Source organism: Pteronotus mesoamericanus, unplaced genomic scaffold (assembly GCF_021234165.1).
Source record: "Pteronotus mesoamericanus isolate MK-2021 breed Mesoamerican mustached bat unplaced genomic scaffold, CSHL_Meso_final scaffold_533, whole genome shotgun sequence".
In the NCBI taxonomy this organism is placed as follows: Eukaryota; Metazoa; Chordata; class Mammalia; order Chiroptera; family Mormoopidae; genus Pteronotus; species Pteronotus mesoamericanus.
In genome coordinates, this window is record NW_026555320.1 from 4,057,830 (window position 1) to 4,079,067 (window position 21,238).

At 45.7% G+C, this 21,238-nt stretch overlaps 1 protein-coding gene across 3 annotated transcripts in view; it reads left to right on the forward strand.

Moving 5' to 3' along the window:
* ARIH2 (ariadne RBR E3 ubiquitin protein ligase 2) overlaps positions 1–20,161 on the forward strand; it is a 45,292-nt gene extending 25,131 nt beyond the window's left edge. Inside the window, exons 5-18 of one of the 3 annotated variants that reach the window (XM_054594773.1) lie at positions 1,589–1,593; positions 2,994–3,061; positions 5,696–5,759; positions 7,289–7,439; positions 8,165–8,286; positions 9,516–9,625; positions 10,959–11,076; positions 12,062–12,112; positions 12,203–12,224; positions 14,609–14,760; positions 15,390–15,533; positions 16,161–16,229; positions 17,656–17,739; positions 17,961–20,158. In XM_054594773.1, coding sequence (XP_054450748.1) covers positions 1,589–1,593; positions 2,994–3,061; positions 5,696–5,759; positions 7,289–7,439; positions 8,165–8,286; positions 9,516–9,625; positions 10,959–11,076; positions 12,062–12,112; positions 12,203–12,224; positions 14,609–14,760; positions 15,390–15,533; positions 16,161–16,229; positions 17,656–17,739; positions 17,961–18,032 — 1,232 coding nt within the window. In that variant the 3' untranslated portion in view covers positions 18,033–20,158. Of the gene's footprint in view, positions 1–1,588; positions 1,594–2,993; positions 3,062–5,695; positions 5,760–7,288; positions 7,440–8,164; positions 8,287–9,515; positions 9,626–10,958; positions 11,077–12,061; positions 12,113–12,202; positions 12,225–14,608; positions 14,761–15,389; positions 15,534–16,160; positions 16,230–17,655; positions 17,740–17,960 lie in introns of all 3 variants that reach the window. The other 2 variants (XM_054594771.1, XM_054594772.1) reach the window with 2 other exon arrangements.
* Positions 20,162–21,238: the final 1,077 nt, after the last annotated feature.

A 21,238-nucleotide genomic window follows, 5' to 3' on the forward strand; every position in this document is an offset into this window, starting at 1 on the left:
GCATTATATTTTTTAAAAAGTGTAAATTTTTATTTCTAAAAAATCCTAACCACCATCTGAAAAATGGCACCAATAGTTTGCTTGATGCAGGGTTGCCACAAACTTCAGTCGACGGGGTGGGGGATAATATCTGCAAAGCGCAGTAAAATGAGGTATGCCTGTACCTGAACAGGTGCTGCAAGAGACTCATCACAGAGACCAAGAGGGCTGTTAAGGCGGAGGGGATGTTAAGTGTCAGATTCTACCAAAAAGATAATGCATGAGAAATGTTTATTGAATTTGTCAAAAGGGAGTTTATATTGTTGGGTGTGTATGTGGGGGGGGGGTGTGTGCAGTGGGTTCTCTGTTATGACCCAAGTCAGGGTTGGGGGGTGGCATCCCTAGTGAGACAACTTTTAGCATAAATTATTCTAGGTACCCTTCTTCTACCCCTGGGCTGCTTTTGCCTTAACCTTTTGAACCTGACTTCCTTATAGATCCTCTAGTGTTTTTGTTTACTGGGCAAGGTTCAGTCACACTGCATTTTGCTTAAATTAATGGTTTCAGAATTCCTTTAGGTTTCTACGATATACAGTGGATGTTATAATGGCCCATTCTCACACACTGCCCTCGCAGCCCCCCCCCCCCCCCGCCACCGATGTATGAACCACAGTAGTGCCCCCTGCAGAAGGCTGGTGTGAAGTGCATGTGGCTGCCGTGCCCTTAACTGTTTAGTTTATATTGGTATGTTCTTTGGCTGTTTGCACTAAAAGAATGGATTCACATCACTCTATTGTCAGTTTTATAAAGTGCTAGGTGCATCTTTTCTTCACATTATCTGTTTCACCAAAACTCAACTCCACTGGGATATTCTGAGTTGATCATTAATGGAGTTACAGTCATTGCTAACATTTTCAGTTTCAACAGAGGGCCATGTTGTTTTCCATAGGTGAGTTGTACGAGATGTGCAAATTCTGAGGCTTTGTTGCTACTGTTAGTGCAGTTGATTAGGTGCTCAGACTAGGTATAGTGTTGAAATTCTGTTTCTTCAGGAAGGTTGGGAAATTACATTTTGAAAATGCACAGATTAAAGGCATGATGTAATTTGATTATCAGCATCTATTGAGTGGCCACCCTGTGACCGGTCCAATTCTGGATTCTGTGGACCTGTGAGAGGCGGCCTGACCCCTGTTCTTACCTTAAAGGCTTCACCTAAGTCACCTGTGGTAATAAGGGGAGGTGGCTGCCAAATATGGCCAGGAACCCTTAGGGATTCCTGCATGGCTCAGTACCCTTGATAGGACCAAGTAGCCACTGCATGGTGAGACATATAGAAGTCAGAACAGAAAGCAGTGGGTACAGGGCCGACAGAGCCCCATTGGGTAAGAAGAGATAACAGAAAAGGTTCCAGCAAGGAGCTTATCCTAAACAGTATTACTATCAGGTTTTTTAAAAAAATGTAGCTAAAAGCTCTGTTCAAACAGTCATAGTTTAAAACAGATGTTTTGTCTCATCATTTTGTGATAGTGGTCTGTTGTGGAGGAATAGTTTTGTTATGGCCACAGTTAAAAGAAATGTTAACTATAACTCATGAGTTTTAGGCCTAAAGTCCCTGTAGACCTCAACAATAAACTACTGCAGCAACATACCTGGGTCAGGTGCCTCTTGCCTGGTATGGAAGGGAAGTGAGGTCTCCTGTCGTTAGTGAAATAAGCTGTCTTGAGTCCTTGGTTTTTTTCCAGATGCACCTGGGCTTTGGGACACGCAGGCAGTCACTTACTGCACAGCCTTTGGCACTGTGCACTGGAACATGCCATTGTTTAGTAGAGGTGCGCCTGTCTCCTTTCAGGAGTGACTTGAGCTCTAGGAGCAGGGATCACATGTTGGTCATGTGTGTCTTCCCCCCCTGCAGTTCTTACCTGTGAAGCAGCATGCACTACCTTACAGATCCTTGGAGTTCCTCTTTTAAATATAGTCTAGTGAACAGAATACCAAGGTTCTGTGTGTTCTCTTGGCTTCTTAGCCTGAAGTGTGCTTCTTGTTTCTCCTTATAGCACCCTCATGGTACATAGTGCTCTTTCTGAGAAGCCTGATCTTGGCATCCAGATACATCCTGATCTTCTGTGGCCCCCATTGCCAGTCCTGACACTCAGGGTGGTCTGTTTTATAACTAGCTTACTTCTCCTATTAACAAGATATGGTGGCTATAACATGTACATGCTATCTTACTACTGGCTTCTTTAATGTAGCATTAAAATGTGAACCTCTTTCCCTCGTCACACACTTCTGCAACATCCTTTTCAGTGACTATATAGTAGTCCATTGCATGAATCTGTTATATATTATTTATCTATTTCCTTTTTTGTTGGACATTTAGGTTATTCTTAATTTTTTACTCCTGTAAAAACACTGTGGTACACAAAGGCTCTAAAAATTTCCTTAGAAAAATTTACTAAACTAGAATAGCTACTTCAAAGCACTTACTGAGGCTCTTTGGCCATAACCACTATGCTTTAAAAGAGAGTGTAGGAGCTAGAAAGGCTGCCCACATACTTTCAAATATCCTTGTAATTAGGGTTCACTGGATCCCAGGCACTCGAGATTTTAAACAGGAGTGTTTGTTTTGCTGGATTTATAGAAGAATTCCAAACCTAAAGATTTTCTGCAAGTAATGGGCCTAACAAGAAGTATACTTCCCACTTGCGGCCTCTTACAGCAGCTTGCGGGAATATATTACATTAGGGAGCTCATAGCTGTTTTGCTTACGTTGGATGCCGAGACTGATTTCTTGGATGGTCATTGATGAAAACAGAGATAGGAAAATTAAAGAGATCCAGGAAATCTCTAAGGTAATAAGAGTCTGAACTTAAAAGTCAAAGCAGAGCACCAAGACAAAGAATTTGAAATCAAGCCTGGGCCTGCTATATACATGAATGTATGCATTTCTCATAAGGTGGAGCTCTCTGAAAGGAACTACAGTTATAATTTGATTTTTTTTTCTTTCTTCTTTCTAGGTGTCTCATTCAGTTGCTAAACTTATATTAGTTAATTTCCACTGGCAAGTTGCAGAGATATTGGACAGGTAAGGTGTTTGGGGGAGGAAGATCCTCCCCCCCGCCGCCCCCGCAGTGATGACTGTTGTTCACATTTTGGAGTATATCCTTACAGTGTTCATATTTTTAAAACACTAGATCATATTGTGTATCCTTTTTTTCTCCCAGTATGTAGTGAATGTTTTCCCATATTTTCAGCATATTCTTTCTATCCCACTTTTATTGCTGGCACAGTATTTCATTATATAGTTGTTCTATACTTTCAGACCCCTATTGTTGTACAGTGAAGTTCAAATTTTTTATGCCCTGTTACTTTGTAATCAGTGCCCTTCTTGATAACACTTGCCAACATCTCTAGTTAATTCTTTTGGATACATCGAGTGAGGAATGCATCACAGCATACCACTGCTCCCTTGAGAAAAGGATTGCCAGTTGACCACCCACCTCCAGAACCAGAGCCCTTGAGGCACATCCTTTGCAGTCTCAGCATACCCTGGAAGTTGTCAGAGAGAGGGGTTTCTCCTCCCCCTGGTCGTGGGGAGGTGTTTCCTAGACACCCCTCTTGCCAGAGGCACATGCTTCTGTCTAGCTCAGGGTGTCTCATCCTCAGCATTGTTGACATTTTGGGCAAGATCACTCTTTGTTGTGGGGAGGTGTTCTGTGACTTGTAGGAGGTTTGGCAGAGTCCCTAGGCTCTACCTAGTGTAAGTCAGTAGCAGTGGTACGCCCAAGTCCTTGAAATAAAAAATGTTTCCAGGCACTGCCAGATAGCCCCTAGAGAACCAGATTCCCCCTGGTGAGAAACATTGGCCACCATCCTGCACTTTCACACTCCAGTGGGTCTTATTCTGTATGGCGTGATTCCACTGTAACTGCAGAGGAAGGTCATGCCTTTCCGCCTCCAGGCTAAACCCCATTGGGATGGCCATGCCAGCTGGAGTGTTTGTTCCACCCAGAAAGGAGCAAATGTGTTCCTCCTTCACTAACTGCACTCTCACTCCTACGCAAGAGCTGTATACTAGGTCTGGATTGACTTCTGTAAGAACTTCCCCCTGCACCCCTATTACTGCTGTCCTAACTCTGGGACCACATAGGTTTCAGCAGTGAGGTGTCTCTCACTGTCCAAACTCGTTAGTGTAATTTGGGAATGGAGAACATTTGGATGGCTAAAGATATTAAGAATGGTAGCATGAGAAGTAGGAATAAAAATAATTAAAGGAGGCATTCTGAGTAGGTGGAGTAAGGACCACACGTATAACATTTAATTCTTCCCTGCTCAGATTCCTGTTATCTTGGTAATGCTGGTTATCTTGGTTTTTGCTGGGCTTCATATAACACTTTCATTGCCACATGATTATTGGTTATATTTTTAAATGTATTTATGCCATACCTCATTCCAGAAGGAATTAGATTTTTATTACTAAATAGTGGTTTTTCAAAAATTTGTGTGTGCACACATCCTCTTCATCCTCTTGTCAAAAAACCATTTATGAAGGTTTTTTTGTGTGTGTGTGTGTGTGTGTCTTGTTTTTTCTGTCACAGATTATGCAGCTTTGAAAACTCTTGTACATGATTTCCAGTGTCACATAATTTTTGTAGGGCTAAGAATAATAAGTGTGCCATGGCTGGTGTGGCTCAGTGGATTGAACGCTGGCCTGCGAGCTGAAAGGTCACTTGTTTGATTCTCTGTTGAGGCACATTCCTGGGTTGTGTGCCAGGTCCCTAGTTGGGGGCATGCGAGAGACAACCAATAGGTATCTCTCAAGCGTCAGTGTTTCTCTATTTTTCTTCCCTTCTTTCTAAAAATAAATAAATAAAATCTTGAAGAAAAAAAGAGTACAAAGTAAGTTGATGGGCTATAGGTTATGTGTTTCTAAAACTTTGCTAGATAATGCCAAAATGTTTTCTGAAGTAATTGTTCAAAATTACATGCTCACCAGTGGTGTGTGAGCATTCCTGATACTGCCACACTTAAGTTTTGCAATCTGGTGGGTGTAAATGGCATCTAATTGTTTCTGATTTCAATGTCCCGGATTGTTTGGGAGTTTGAGCATGTTTTCTATGTTTAGTGGCCATTTGTGTTTCCTCTTTTGTGAAATGCCTAATCTCTCTTTTGTCCATTTTTATTGTTATTTTTGTTTTTTTCAGATGGGCTTTTAGGAGTTTTCGTTTTGTTTATTCTAGATATTAATCCATTGCCAGTATAGGGATTGCATTAGCTCCTCGTTTATGGCTTGACTTTTCACTTTATGGTATATCCTGATGAACCAAAGTTCTTAAAATGTGGCCTAATTCTTCAGTTTTCCTTTATGCATTACATTTTTTGTCTTAAGCTTCTTTCTCTATTCTGAAGCCGTAGAGATACTTGCTTCTACTTCGAGAAAAAAATTTAAAGCAGAAGTGATCCTTTATGAGTGTTTTTCTTACAGTTCAGTGCCTTTGAAGCAGGGTTATAATTCTCATACCAATTGAGAGCTTAAAAAATTGAAAGAAAAAAATATTTGCACTAAGGCAAAAGGAAGCTTAGTTCTGTGAGGTAGAATTAGAGACAAAGGCATTTTAGAATGACTGCCACACTTGTTGGTTTTGTCTGTCTTTATTCAGAGGCAAAACTGTTTGCCTTCAGTTTCTGATTCTCTTTATTTCTGCTTTTTGTTTTGTAGATACAAGTCTAATTCTGCTCAGCTGCTCGTTGAGGCTCGTGTTCAGCCGAATCCATCCAAGCATGTGAGTGTCTCCTACTTGGTAGGGCTTCTCCCAATGCACATGGCTTAGCTCTCACTGTGGCTTTACAGTGTTACTGAGAACCGCCTTGCTTTGTTTATAGTACAACGTGCCTGAGGTATTTGTTCCGGTATAGGCTTAAATTTTTCATTTCCATTATAGTTTGAAAAGCTGCCTCATAGCTGAGGAGTCTGTCATTGCCAGTCCTGGGACTCTCCTCAGCCTCACCTTCTTTGCACTTACACACAGCTTGCATTCCATTCCTGCGGGGTGCCTTGGTATTCCAAGCTCACTGCATGTCTTTTTGACTCTGCTTAGGCCTTCCCTGGCCTGGACTGTTTACAGCCTGTCCCAATCTTTGCTTGTGGGAATGAAACTCACTTTTTTTTAAAAGTTTTTTTATTGTACGGAACTCACTTTTAAAGACCCAAATCCAAGCTGTATCTCACAAAACCTATCTTCTGTGATCACTGTCATCCAAATTCCTCTAGTTATATCTTTAAACTTTTACATATGTATTGTGATTCAGTCATCATTTTAGTTCTCCTATACCAGACCGTAAGTGGTTTAAGGATAGAAACCATACCCTACAATGCCTAGCAATTTCCTCTATATCTAGAAGTTCAGCAGATATTTGTCAAATGAATGAGGGCTATGTTGAAAGAGCCCTCAGTAGGGAGAATTGAGGCTCAGATCACCACATAACTTCTGTAGCCTATTAGCAGATTTCTAGTCCCATACTGGGTAAACATGGGAATACAGTCCTTTTTCTAATGTTGAACTAACAAGAACCTAATGTAGACAGGTAGTGGACTTCTCCATGGTTTGTGGTTCCCCAATTGTCTTTGTCTGCCGGTTTGTATGGCACAGCATGGATCGTGGAGCTCAAGCTTTAGAGGTATTTGCCCGCATCCTAGAAGAGTCTCTTGCTTAGAAGGAGCCTTCTACATCCCTCTAAATTAATTGTATGTGACATCTCTTCCATGTGTTACGGATGAGTTGTAACTTGACAGAGGCTGTAATATTTTGTATTTTGGGCATATTGACATGGGAAATCTACTGTCTTTAATAAATAAAACTGCAGTGTGGGTTGTCTGAAGCTTTACGCAGCCTCAGAACCTTTATGACTGGGTTTGTAGTACCTGTTGAGGGGCAACTCTGTGCCGTGCTGCACCGGGCCAGTCAACAGAAGAAACCCAGTAGCCCCTAAGAGGAGTTGGACTGAATGACCTCTAAGGACCTTGACGATTCTGAAATCCTGAGCTTTTCAGCCTGAAATTATTAAACTACTCTACGTTCTCTCTGCTTCGTTGAATTCTAGTAATTCTCCATGCCCAGCTCATGTGCCATCTGCTTCGGGAAGCCTTCCTGATAGTGCTTTCTGCTCAGAATTCTTGGTGCTCCCAGAGTTTACACATTGCTGTTAAGTTCTAACACTTGTGGCAGGGTCAGGATTGCCACACAAGGCACCCTTGTGGTCTCCCAGGAACTGAAGCCTCCTCTTTAACTCATGTGGCTCTGCCTCTCCCCAGGTCCCCACAGCCCATCCCCCTCACCACTGCGCAGTGTGTATGCAGTTTGTGCGGAAGGAAAACCTACTCTCTCTGGCCTGTCAGCACCAGTTTTGCCGCAGCTGCTGGGAGCAGCACTGCTCAGTACTTGTCAAAGACGGCGTGGGTGTGGGTGAGTCTGCCATAGAACTTAGAAGAGGCTGGCACAGAGCATTTATCTCTGGTTCGACCCTTTCAGATACACAGGTCACCTGCATATCTTCTCTTCAGCCTGATTGTCAGAACCACTGCTTTCCAAACATCAGTCTGAACAGAAGCTAAGTTTTCCCTAGACCTGAACAAAATGAGACAATTAAGGCTGTTGTTTGGGCATATATGTAAATGTTGGTGTGAGTGTAAGGCTGCCTCTTGGGAGAACTTTCAGAAGAACTGCTCTTTAAGCTGCCTAGCCTATCTTGATTCCCCAAGGTGGCAACCATAACTCAGAAACACCAGAGAATTTGTTATTTAGGTAACAGTATAAGTCAAATTTGATGGTTGGTTACGAGAGTATTTGTCATACTATAACATGATACTGAAATGAAATTAGCATCACATGAATTACATCTGCAGAATCTCATGTGTTGGTCAGAATCACTTGCATATAATATTAAACATCACAAAACTCAGTCATTAGTCAGGAACCATACCGGATTTTTTAAAAGATATTTTTAGAGGTACTATTTGTAATGCATATGTAATTTGAGACAATATTTTAGTTGCATCACTGTGCAAATACATTAATTTCATTCTTTGAATAAATTCTCTTGCTTCAGGGGATTCCTATGTAGAATCTGAATTTTTGGTTGAACTCAGTGAGCAAATGCAGTTGTCCATCACATTGTCTTTGTTCAACAGGAGTCTCTTGCATGGCTCAAGACTGCCCACTTCGAACACCAGAGGACTTTGTGTTTCCATTATTGCCCAATGAAGAACTAAGAGACAAATACAGGCGCTACCTCTTCAGGGACTATGTGGAGGTACGACCAGCTCCTGTGTTTGTGGCCTCTATCTTCCTGGGCCTCCTTTCCATCAGATGCTCACTATAGTTGCTTTATAGACAAGGCTGCCATTAGGTGCTGGCATTTGAAGAAAGAGTTTCTTCAAATTTAAAAAAATCTGAGCCCTGGCTGTTGTGGCTCAGTTGGTTGGAGCAGCATCCCGTAAACTGAAAGGTTGCTTGTTCGTTTCCCTGTCAGGGCACATATCTGGGTTGTGGTTTGGTTCCTGGTCGGGATGTGTGGGAGAAGCAACCGATGGATGTTTCTCTCTCACATTGATGTTCCTCTCCTCTCTCTCTCTTTCTCTCTCTTTCCTTCTCTCTCAAATCAATAAGCATGTGCTCGAGTGAGGATTAAAAAAAGATTTTGAAACCTTTGTGCAAGTAAAAAAAAAAAATTTTTTTTTAAACCATTAGAATGATAGTGAAGAACACAGACTTGAGTCAGACAATTGTGTGAATTCCAGGTCTGTTACTTCCTCACTGCATAACCTTTGATCCATTATTTTACCTCCCTAAGCCTTGGTTTTCTCTTGTAGAATGGTCAGTTATCCACCGTATACGCGTTGCTTAAACAAGCTTATAGGCCAAGTTTAAACACAAGTCAGGAATAACTCAGTAGTTGCTGTTCCATTCAGTTCACTGTGTGGTTCAGCCCAGAGAAAGGGGTATTGCTTCTTGTGCAGTTTGAAATCTTGTCCAGGATTCCAGCATGGTCACTTTTAGAGTCCTTCTCCTCTATATGGCTACCTGTTTGGCTTGCTGGTTTCGTACAACATAGTTCTCTTCTTTTTTTATGCCTGAGCTTGCTGGATTGTTTGATGGTCTCGGTCTTCTCACGCACCTGCTGCAGCATAAACAGAGCCTTGTTCCGTCTTCTGTTTGCTGCCTTCGGTACATGGCTGAGGGTTGTTGGGCCTCTTAGCTGATGAAGTTGCTTTGCATTTTCATCTCACAGATACAATTCTGTATCCCATTTTGTACTCTAATCCTAGATCATTCTAGTGAATTGCTACCTAGTTTAATTAACTATTCCAGGGTCTTCAATATCTGCCTAATGTCTGAGCTTCACGACATTTATCTTGAATTTCTATAGCCCCTTGATGTAAGTCATCAGCTGGAAGAATAGGTGTTTGAGTACTCAGGGAAGTCTAATTTGGAGGCAGCAGTAGGGGATCACCTCATTGTTTCCCCTTGCTGTGTTCACAGAGTCATTATCAGCTTCAGCTGTGCCCTGGTGCAGACTGCCCCATGGTCATCCAGGTACAAGAGCCCAGAGCTCGCCGAGTCCAGTGCAATCGGTGCAACGAGGTCTTTTGGTAAGAGTGAGTGTGGATGCTGAACAGCCCTGGGCTCATGCCTTCTCCTCCTTCAAAGCACCGCTGCCAATGCTCCTGTGAGGGGGGCTGGGAGAGACAGGGTCTTTGAACCAAGAGAGCAGCTCTGCTCCAGGTGGGCAGGGTTTGTACACAGCATCTCATGTTCCATGTTATGTTTGATAATGCTCAGTCTGGAGACAAGAAAGTGGCACAGATTTTTGAAGAATGTGCTATGTTTTATGCTACTAAGACTCATAACCCAAGAGATTACATGTGTCTATGTACCTGCACAAGTAATTTACATATTACTGTTTATAATCTTAAACATTTTAATCTTTATAATTCACCCTATAATTCACAAATGTGGTTTATACGTACCTACTTGGGGTTTACTTCATTCAATAAATGATGGGAATAGCTAAAGTGTACTGAAGGTTTACCAGGGAAAAGGCACTATCCTGATCAGTGTACGTTCATTTTCACAGCTGTGTATGTTTGGCATACTGTTGTTATCCTTGTTAGGTGAGGCAATTGAGGTGCAGGGTATTGGCAAGAGTTCTCACCCAGTCCAAATGTGTCCCCCTAATCATGCCTCCCGGGGAACTTCATGGTCGGGCTTTGGAGAAACAGCATGGAAAATGTGGCACGTGTGCACATGTGCCGGTCTTTGAAGACGTTGTTGAGAGAGCCTGTGGCTCACCAGATGTTAAGAGCCACCACTAATGTAGTTGCTCTCCATCCCTCGTGCCCCACATGCTCAACTTCCTTCCCTGGGGCATGTGCTTGTACTAGCCATCAAGTTGTATGGGCCTTAACAAAAAGGAAATTAAAATCATGGAGGTTGACCTTGATGAGTGTGTTTTTCCTGAGCATAAGTTTCCTACATTGTTAGATATATCATGCCCCTATACATGGTGCATTTCTGGCATTTGTGCATCCTGTGTGCACATCTAGCTGAAAGATAAGCCAAAGCCCCCAGAAGCGGCTCTTGGCCCTGCCTTGGGTCTGAGCTGAGGCATCCTTCTCAGAGAGCCTCACCATGCCTCTGCAGAGGCTGAATTCTGAATCTGACATCCTTCCAGGAAGTGTTGACACCACATAAGACATTTACGACAGAATCTTCATTGATTGATTGAAAGTGTATCTTAGAAGGGCTTAGACTGAAGAGAAGTGTACATAAATTTCAGTGTAATCCCAAGTAAATGTCTAAAAGGCCTTCATTGGTGACTTTCCCTCTGAAATGCTCTAACTCAGGATCTCCTGGCTTGGATGAAAGGAAAATAAAAAACCTGACCTAACGATTATTTGAGTGTTTTTCTTTTCTGATTTCGAGTTTCAAGTGTCGTCAGATGTATCACGCCCCCACAGACTGCGCCACAATCCGGAAATGGCTCACAAAGTGTGCGGACGACTCTGAAACGGCCAACTACATTAGTGCTCACACTAAAGATGTAAGGACTGTGTCTTACCTGTCATGGATCTGCCCTCCTTAGTACTTCCCGGGGCCTTGCCCAGATCTGCCACCTGAGAGCAAAACACCCAGAGTCCCGGGGTCCTTGCTGGAGTCTGCAGACCCCTTGCCCAGACTTGGCAGAAGTAGCAGCAGTTCATCATAGTATGATTGATTGGTGCATTTGTTTTAGTAAAATGCTGAAATGCCTGGAAAAGTTAAGGAACTAATTAGAAAAAAAACAACTAAGGTTTTTATTGAATGCCTCCAGGCTTTACTATCCCTGGCAGGGAGGAGGTGGTTGATAGCCACCCCTAATAAATAGACTCTAAAGCAAGCCCAGGCACTCCCAATTCTTATTCTGAAACTTTCTGTGGGAAAGCATGACCCACAGCCCCTTGAGCCCTGGATGACTTGGCACCCAAGGCCCTACCCTGTGCCAGTCACGCACTGAGTTGATATGCTCACAAGCACAGCTGTGAACATGACTTCATTAAATACAGTCTGCTTTGTGGCACAGCATTCGATTGGTTTCTGCAGTGCTTCCCTAGGGTTGCTTTTGCCTCTCAGATGAGAGTAAGCAAGCTTTAGAGGTTGTTTCCTTGCCCTCTTCTAGAAGCAGAAGTGCAGGCAAGCTGATCAGGACTTAGTCCCACTCTCGTGCTGCTTTGGCATTCCTCCCAAGCAGGCAGGCTTTCTGCTGACTCCGCTTGCACTTAACTTGAGCGGCCCGGTGGCAGGGACAGATGATGGAAGGCTTAGTGCGGCTCGGCTGGTGCTTGGAGTGTTTCAGAGCCAAACATGCTGACCTCATTTCCTTGGATTGCTGTTCCAGCCTCAGCGACCCGCCACATTTAAGTGAGATGCTCCTCCCCAGAAGTGCTCGCACGATGAGTACTGGGCACGGGTACCAGGAGCTTTGTGTAATTTGTGTTAGAACCGACCTGATGGTACGTGAGCCTAATGGCGCCCTTCTGTCTCCTCAGTGTCCCAAGTGCAACATCTGCATTGAGAAGAATGGAGGCTGCAATCACATGGTGAGCAGAAGCCTGTACCCTTTGTGTATGTGACACGGAGCCTTTGGTCAGCATGCCTTTAACATGTTCTCTTCTGTTCTCCTCTGACAGCAATGCTCCAAGTGTAAACACGGTGAGTTCCAGGCTTGGTGCTCAAGGCCCTGTGGTGCACAGTCTGTGTTCCTTGTGCTTGGGTCTCTGTTGTTTGTTAGGGAGTACTTTTGTAGTGACATAGTCATAGTATTTATTTACTATTTTTTGGTCCCTCTTGCAATCCTGCTCCTATCTTGCTGGCACACATAGTCAGAAGTCAAGTTTGTGCCCTGGCTGGAGTGGCTCAGTTGGATGGGTGTCATTACGAAATTCAGTTCCCGCTTCCAGGCACATGCCCAGGTAGCAGGTTTAGTCCCTGGTTGGAGCATGTACAAGAGGTAGCCAATTGCTACTTCTCTTTCACATTGATGTTTCTGTCCCTCTCTCTCTCTTTGCCTTCCCCTCTGTCTAAATAAAATCTTACCCAAAAAAAAGAAGTTTGGGATGACTCTTAGACCCTCATGACCCTTAGTCATCCAAGAAGAAAATTTTAGCATGTTCCTTTCTGGGTTTTTTTTTTTTGCCGAAATAGGTAAGTAGCATGTGGCTTATCTCTGCTACCTTACAGATACATTTTAGAGTAGACTCTACATGGTTTTACTGGAGATTGTAAAATAACAGTTTTCCTCTGAGGTTTTATGAAGTTCCTAGAGGGAGTTTTGACTTGGCCTTTCAGGCATCCTTCACCTGTCAGGAGTAAGTTGCATAGAACCTGTTGGTTTTGCTTTCCTGTCTGCCAGATCAAGTAGAGAAGTAAAATTCCTTCAAGTAGAAAATATGTGCAAGAGATCTCCCACACGGCTGCTTAGACGCCAACCAGGAGAACCTGAGAGTGTCTCTTTAAGGGCCTATCTGGTACTATTCATGTGTTTTCCCAGGAGCTCACTGTAATCATAGTGGACACGGAAAGGTCTTAGAGGGGAACAGCGACTTAGGACACACATACAGTCTAAAGAGAGATGACAGAGTGAATACCCCCAGTATCCACCACATTCCTCGTACCCATTTGTCTCTCCCCAGTCATGGTCTCCTTATCCCTTGTTGCCTAGAGTTAACTGTTGTTCCTTGATGGCTATGTAGTTTTACCACCCAAACAGGCAGTCCTAAGCAAGAGTAGTGTTTAAAAAAGTAGCAAGCATAGCTTAGCTGACTAAGGAGAGCAATATTGCCACTGTCCAATGAGGACCGTCAGGAGAAGGGAAGTGAATGACCACTCGGTCTCCGGTTTTGACTTCAGCGTCCCTGAATTTTATAGGAGTGACTTTTGGGAAGTTAGTCAACTTCTAGGAGTGCATCCTGGGGAACAGGGTTTCGTACTGTCAGGTCTCTGGCAGAGACAAAAATACAGATTGGTATTGGACATCTAACAGAACTGTGGTTGGCCCCTCTTCGTTGGATCCCAGTAATTGTTTGGAAGTATAGCATCCATAAGGGATCTTTATTTTTCCTTCTTAGCTTCCCCAATGTGGAAGCAGAGTCATAATTCTGCATATGAACTGTTGAGTAGTTGTAGGTTTTATAGAAATGTGCTTTTTTAAAAAGTAGAAGGGTATAAAGCCTTTATCCCTAGTTTCATGTACAAAATATTCCTAGAACAGACATTGTAGGAGAGGGAGGTAGGCAGGCGGGCAAGTGTGTGTTGTGAATGAGCCTCGGTTGGACAAGTTTCTGCAACATTTCTGCTTCTCACAGTGGCATTGACACAACAGACTAGTGATCTTTTTTTAATGCTTTTAAAAAAATCCTGTGTTTCAGTTACAGTTTACAATCAGTATTATTTTGTGTTTCAGGAGCACCGCATAATGGTTAGATAATTGTATACAGTGTTTCCCCTGACACTTCCAGTATTATCTGGCTCCATACCTAGTTATTACAGTGTTATTGACTATATTCTCTACACTATACTTTACTAGACTAGTGGTCTTGTACAGTCAATATCTGCCTGCACTGGATTAAAAAGGCACAAAGCAGTCCTGGCTGGTGTGGTTCAATGGACTAAGTGCCAGACCGCGAAACAAAGGGCTGCTGGTTCGATTCCCAGTGAGGGTACATGCCTAGGTTGCAGGCCAGGTCCCCTGTAGGGAGCATGTGAGAATCAACCACACATTGATGTTTCTCTCTTTCTCTTTCTCCCTCTCTAAAAATAAATAAAATCTTCAAAAAAAACCAAAACAAACACAAAACACGTATGCTCATGGAACTGAGAATACACATAGGCTTTTGTGTAGATTGGCACAGGCAAGCTCCAGGGACAGTGGGATATGACTAGATGAGAGGTGCACACTCCCCCTGGGAAGAGGCTCCCCTGGGAAGTTCTGATCAGGTGGACTCTCCCTGGCAGGATCTCTGTGTCCTACTGCTTTTGCCTTTGGAGGACTATGGGCTTGTCCTGTGTGTGTGAATCCCTCCTTCTGTTCTGTGCAGACTTCTGCTGGATGTGTCTAGGAGATTGGAAGACCCACGGCAGTGAGTACTATGAGTGCAGTCGGTACAAGGAGAACCCCGACATCGTCAACCAGAGCCAGCAGGCCCAAGCCAGAGAGGCCCTCAAGAAGTATTTGTTCTACTTTGAGAGGGTAGGCATCCTCTCCTGCAGCTGCTCCTTGAGGGTGGGCTTCTTCAGTTGACCTACTGGGGTGGAATTTCCATGACCGGTAGCCAGAGCCTGCATGTGCATACAGAAGTCAGGGCATGGTTCACCTGCTGTAGCCCTGGATGATACCTCCATAGATACGGCTTTCGGACTCCACAGGGCACCCACGGTTGACAAGGAAGAATGTGGTGCTGACTGTGTGAATGCTGGATTAAAGGACAGTGGGTGACCATCAGATAGTCTTCCATGCAGTGCCATCTTAATAGTCAGATTTACAAGGCAGTTCCTCCCAGGAAGACCCTTCAGAAGCCTGCACAGCGTAGCACATTTGGTTTCTGAGCTCAGCAGACTAGTCGTAGCCTGTTAGTCCTCAGGGCTGGAGCCTTTCTGCCCCATAGAGGTGGGGTGATCTGGCAGGCAGTTGCTCTAGACACAGTGAGTGGTGTGGACTACAGAAATCTCCTCCTGCACTCCCAACAACACTCAGTCCCCATAAGTTACATAAGGCTGTGGCCATGCCCTTCCAGCCAGGTTGTCCATTCTGAACTCCAGTGTGGACCTCCGTGCCTTCCCAGGACTCCTACAACTTTCTCCTTCCTCTGTACCCTGTAGTGGGAAAACCACAACAAGAGCTTGCAGCTGGAGGCGCAGACGTACCAGCGCATTCATGAGAAGATCCAGGAGAGGGTCATGAATAATCTCGGGACGTGGATTGACTGGCAGTACCTACAGAATGCTGCCAAGCTCTTGGCCAAGGTCTGTACCACCTCAGTCTTCCGATTCCCTGCCCACTGCCTGGCCCTGTCAGGCCCAGACTTCTGAGGGTGGGGGACACTGAAGGGGGCAAGGGGCATTAGCACCCTGTGCAGCCCTGCATGCTTCTGCTTTTGGGTTGACAATTCCCTGTGCTGCGTGCACAAAGGACCCAGTCCTCTACTGATGTCCAGGGAAATTCCAAGAAGAGTAGTCCACTGCCTCTGCCTGCAGGGAAGGAACTGCGGGGGAAACTAGAGCCCTTTTCTTCTTTTGTCCCATCCATGCATCACTCAAAGGAAAATAAGAGCTTGTCTTTGGACAGTTAATGAGATAGATGTGTGGACTCTGATGTCCGACTCGAGAGGGAAGAGAGCCATTGAGGCGGCTGCTGGTAAATAAATCACAGCTTGAAAAAGGAACTGTGGGTGTTCTGTGGCCACTTTTGTTTCATTTTTTTCCATTTTGTCCCCCAATTCATCCTTTATTTGGCTTGGTCTCATTTCTTTCAGGCCCATACCTGTAGAGCCAGGCTAATTTGCATGGTGGGGTAAGAATTGTAAAAGTCGCCTGAGATGCACGTAGGTTAGAATGATAGACACAGGTACCTTCCCTTCTCTCCTGTTGCAGTGTCGATACACCTTGCAGTACACGTACCCATATGCATACTACATGGAGTCTGGACCCAGGAAGAAGCTGGTAAGGCAGAGCAGCCCCTCTACCCTGCCCTCTTAGCCTCAGAGGTGCCTTTGTTGGGGGCGGGGCGGGGGGGGCAAAATCAAAACAAAACTTTATTTTCAAATTTCATTTTTCCTCTAGGCATCTCCAAAATAGGTCTCAGGTGCTGGCATTTTGTGTAGTAGTAAGGCAGCCATACTGAACATGACCATACATACAGGCCAACTGGCTGACAAGGTCTGTGGCCGCTTGAGAGGCCAGTGTACCTGCTTTGGGAGAATATCCAGCATACATGTCCTTAAATGATAGTGGACTTTTTACATCTTCATTTAATTCTTTATCTCGTATATGACTTGTCATGCCCCCCTTCCTCAGTTTATAAAGTCATTCACATCTAGTGTCTAAATGTTGAAAAACATAGAAAAACATGTACATCATCTGTAATCCCATCAGAAAGAAATGGCCATATGTTAGCATTTTCTAGCCTTTTAAAGTTAGTTTTAGCCCTGGCTGGTGTGGCTCAGTGGATTGAGCACCACCTTGGGCATCAAAAGGTCGCTGGTTTGATTCCTGGTCAGAGCACATGTCTGGGTTGCAGGCCAGGTCCCCAGTTGGGGGCGTGTGAGAGGCAACTGATTGATGGATTTCTCGCACTTCAATGTTTTTCTACCTCTTTCTCCTTCCCTCTCTCTAAAAAAAAAAAAATCAATTTAATCTACAATTAATACTTACAAAGGTATCTATATATGATAGATCCTTATTATCATATATAGATACATATATATTTATATATAATATAAAATTAATGTTACATATAAGTATATATATGAGATACATAGATATGTATGTATGTATATATTGCATTTTATTGTTATAGCTATTTATTGTTGTAGCTGTTATTATTTTCACCAGGCTGGTTAATATCATTTTTTAATAGTTGCCTAAGTGTTCTGTTTTATGGATGTACCATAATTTGTGGGGCATTGTTTCTGTTTTTTACTATTATAAATAAGACATTGAGGGACATCTTTTGTGCATAAAGCTTGGATGTACAATTACTAAGTCAAACGGTTTGACTATTTTTAAGACTTGATTTGCAGAAGAGCCAAAAAAAAAAGTATTCAGGGAGTACAGTGTCTGTGCATATCTGTGTTGACATGTTTTTACAGCATCTGTTTCCCTGTATTTTGGGAGCATTCTCTGTGGTGGCATAAATTCTTGCCCTTTCCTTGGGGTGGGGAGTTAGTGTAGCTTTGCCATTTGTACTCTGAGGCAGCCTTTTGATTGGGCCTGGTGCCGGACACAAGGACTAGCATTGCTCTCTGAGGACAGCGTCGGGGGTTGCCTGTAGCTCTGGTGAGCCTGAGTGCTGCGTCTGCCCCTCCGCCTGCAGGCCCTGCCCGGCTGCAGCCCCCTCTCCTTTGACCCTCCTCCTCTGCCCATACAGTTTGAATACCAGCAGGCTCAACTGGAGGCCGAGATCGAAAACCTGTCATGGAAAGTGGAGCGTGCGGACAGCTACGACAGAGGGGTAAGAGCCTGCCGTCTTCTCGGACCTGCTGTTGCAGGCGAGGGAGGACTGGTATGTTAGAGGTGGCAGGGTTGTTTTGTGGGCTGGAAGGTGCTGCTAAGAAGGGTGGGAAGGGCCGTACTTTTGACCCCTCAGAGCCCCCATCATGGTGACTGTGGCTTTGACTGCCCCTGCTCACAGGGCTGGGTCTTGCAGGCATTCATTTTGCTTCCCTGGTGCAGGACTTAGAAAACCAGATGCACATAGCAGAGCAGCGGAGGAGAACCCTGCTGAAGGATTTCCATGACACCTAGGCTGGACACAGGTGTGCCGGAGCGAGGACGATGTGGCTGTGAGGGCTCCCGGCTGCCGTACTGCATGCTGCAGGCTCTGCCTTCACGACCCCAGGCAGCAGCCAGGGCCCCACTCCTGAGAGACACTGGCCACGTACCTCTTAGTCAATTTCTGTTTTGTTCTCATCTTTTTGCTTTTTGTTTCTTGGCCTCTTCAGGATTTTTTAATTCCCCCTGGATGGTTGTTGGGAGGGAGGGAAAGTTTTTTTCTGAATGACTATTAATAATAGTATTAGATCATTACAACTTATGTAATTTTCAACGGTTGTAAAATTATAAAAAAAAAAAAAGGCAAACCAACTATAGAATTACACAGAACCCTTTTTAAAAATAAATTGGCATTGGAGTGTTTTACCCTCTAGCTAATTTACTTAAAAGGCAACACGTGCTGCTTGCCCGCCCTGCCTCCCCCCGGGTGTGCACTGCGGGAGGGTTCCAAGGCGGGAGGGTTCCAAGGCCTCTGCACCCAGACTCACTTGGCGTTTGGCCACAGCTGGAATCCCAAGGGAGGAACCTGGGTGGCGGGTGGGGAATTGAGTTAGTCTGCATAATGGGCATGGCACGTGGGGAACCACGTCATGCCTCTTGCGTGTCCCTCAGACCCTTTTGTGGTCGGGCGCACCTGCCTTGCCTTGGCAGTGAGGAGACAGGACAGAACAGGATCTTGCCACGGGCTGTCTGATAAGTTTCGGGTGGCACTGCCTGTCAGCGGGCTCATCTTTATTCTTGAAGGTGAGGCTTACCTGGGTCTGGCTACTGACCGGGGGGCGGGAGTGCAGCGCAGTGTTCCCTTTTGTCTCCTGACGATAGAGATCCGCTTTCAAAGGGAATCGTTCCCCAAAATAAATTTGTTTAACCATGGTCTCTTCTTTTGTGCCAGTGTTCCAGTGTGTAACTCTGACCAGGTTCACACACAGCCATACCTAACGCTGCCCTGCTCCTCTCCTCTGGTGCACTTCAGGGTCAGAGTGCAGCATGGCCCTCCAAGGCACTTGTCTTCCCGGCTCAGGGGCCTTGTTTTCATGTGAGCTGGAGTGTGTCCAGCAGCAGCTCTGGGGCTCAGGTGCTCTCCCCATCGCCTGGTTTCGGGTGTCACTGCCTGTAGGGCGTGCGAGTCTGAGGCCAGGAAGGGTCCTTGGCTTGTGGTCCCAGCTGCTGTAGTGCGAGGGGCTGGCCAGGGAAGAAGATCAGTTTTTGCACAGTTAAGCCCAAAAGAGTGAGTGGTTTGTGTGGTGTCTTACCTGCCCTGCACCTGGTCCTGTGGGCCTTTGAAAAGTTAAAAGTCTGTGATTCTCGGGGTTTTGTGGCTTTGTTCAGCGCCTCCGCTCAGAGGCTGGCAGAGCTGCCTGTGCTCGGCAGAGCCTCCGTGACTGCCTGGAAGAGCTGCTTGGGAGATGTGTGGATACTGTGTGGGAAGTCTTGATACTCAAACATTTTCACCTCAGCCGTTTCCCAGGTACCATGGCTGTAACCTGAATTACTCTTGAAAAGACAAAGGACAGATGTGACTCTTCGGGTCATGGGTACATGGCTGGATGCAGGCTCCCTGCTCACGTTTTGTCTCTTCCTGTCATCTCTTGCAAGGGACGGCCTGGGGTGGAGAGGGGAGAACGAGTAGGAAGTGCAGCCAGTGAGCCCGGGTTTGGGCGCCGGGGAGCTCGCTGTGCTACCAGAGTGCCTGCGGTGGCCCAGGGTGGGGTGTGAACGCTCTGTGGGCACACGGACCACCCTGGCGTCTTACCTATCCTGTGTCGCCGCCATGGCCCAGGACCTGAGTTGCAGCTCTGCACCTTTAGTCACACCCTGCGTGTCTCTGGGCGTTTTTTGGACCACACAGCTGCTGTGCAGTGCACTCGCATCCGCCTGTGGCCCTGTCCACAGGCGCTGCAGGAGGCCCTGTGCCCAGACCACAGCCTGTAGCCCTTGACCTGTGGAGAGCTTCCTTCTGTCCCCTCAGTGGCTGTCGTAAATGGAAAGTTCAGGCAGGATTTTTCTGTCCTACAAAAGATAAAAGGTAAAGAAGGCACTGTGTTTTCATGAATTTACCATATATCTTTGTTTTCTTCAAAGAAAAAGTTGAGGTAATGTCATCTGCTCAAAGTTGAGTAGTTTATTCAAAATAAACTGAAAGTTTCTGATTATAAAAGTATGTGTAGAGTCTTTATTCAAAGGCTCCAGGTAGCGTCCTGAGCCAACATCCCAGGGGGTTGTGGGCCCTGAACACCGAAGGAGGGCCTTCTGTTGGTCAGCTCCTCCTCCAGAGGGCTGTGAGGTCCCTGCTGGCCTCGCTCTGCCTGTCTTCCCTTCCTGGCTTTCTAGGGAGAGGGCACCTGTGGAGGGGTGTAGACTATCCTCACACCTCTCCTTCCCTGGGGACAGGCCAGACCATCCCCACCACAAAGGAATCTCCGGGTTGTGGTGGGGTGCGGATCCCAATGGCCCGTGGCCTCCGCTGAGGCCCTGGGTCCCCCCAGAGCGGGTGTGGGAGCAGAGGGCTGTAGAATATGGGCAGGGGTTGGGGGCTGGGGACTGTGGTTTCACAGGGGCTCTGGGTGAGGAAGAGAGGACCCTAGAGAGAGGCTGGAAGTGTTCAGAGCTTAATGCCAAAGGTCGAGGACAGGAAGTACGGAGTATGGGTCTTCATTGAGAGGGCCCATCTGTGGTGTCAGGAGTGGCAGAAACCAGCGATGGTTCGGGTGGAGGTTCCAGAGCTGCAGGCACGTGCACAGGGCAGTTAAGTCCGGAGAAACCCGATCTGCCAGTCTGAACTCCACCAGTGCTTCTCTGGACCTCGAGTGTGCCAAGCCCTGTGCTTAGCCCCTGAGCATGCAGTGGTGTGCGAGAGAGACACGGGCTGTACCCTCCAGGTTCCTTCAGGACATAGGGCAGCGGGGGCACGGGGTGGGGGGCGGCGCAGATGGAATTGGTCCCTAGTGAATTCTTTCTCTGAGGCAGCAAGGCCAGGGGCCACTCCTGCAGGGTACCATGGCCTTGGCACCATGCCTTTGATCATTGTATAAAAGAACGAGAGAAGATAACACATTCTAGCAAAGTCTAGGGGAAGGGTCTTGCCACATGGGCCTGGGGCTCATGCAACAATCAACATTTCCTATGGACTGGGCCCTGATTTGGGTCTGAGAGCACAGCCATCAATCTTGGTTAAATCA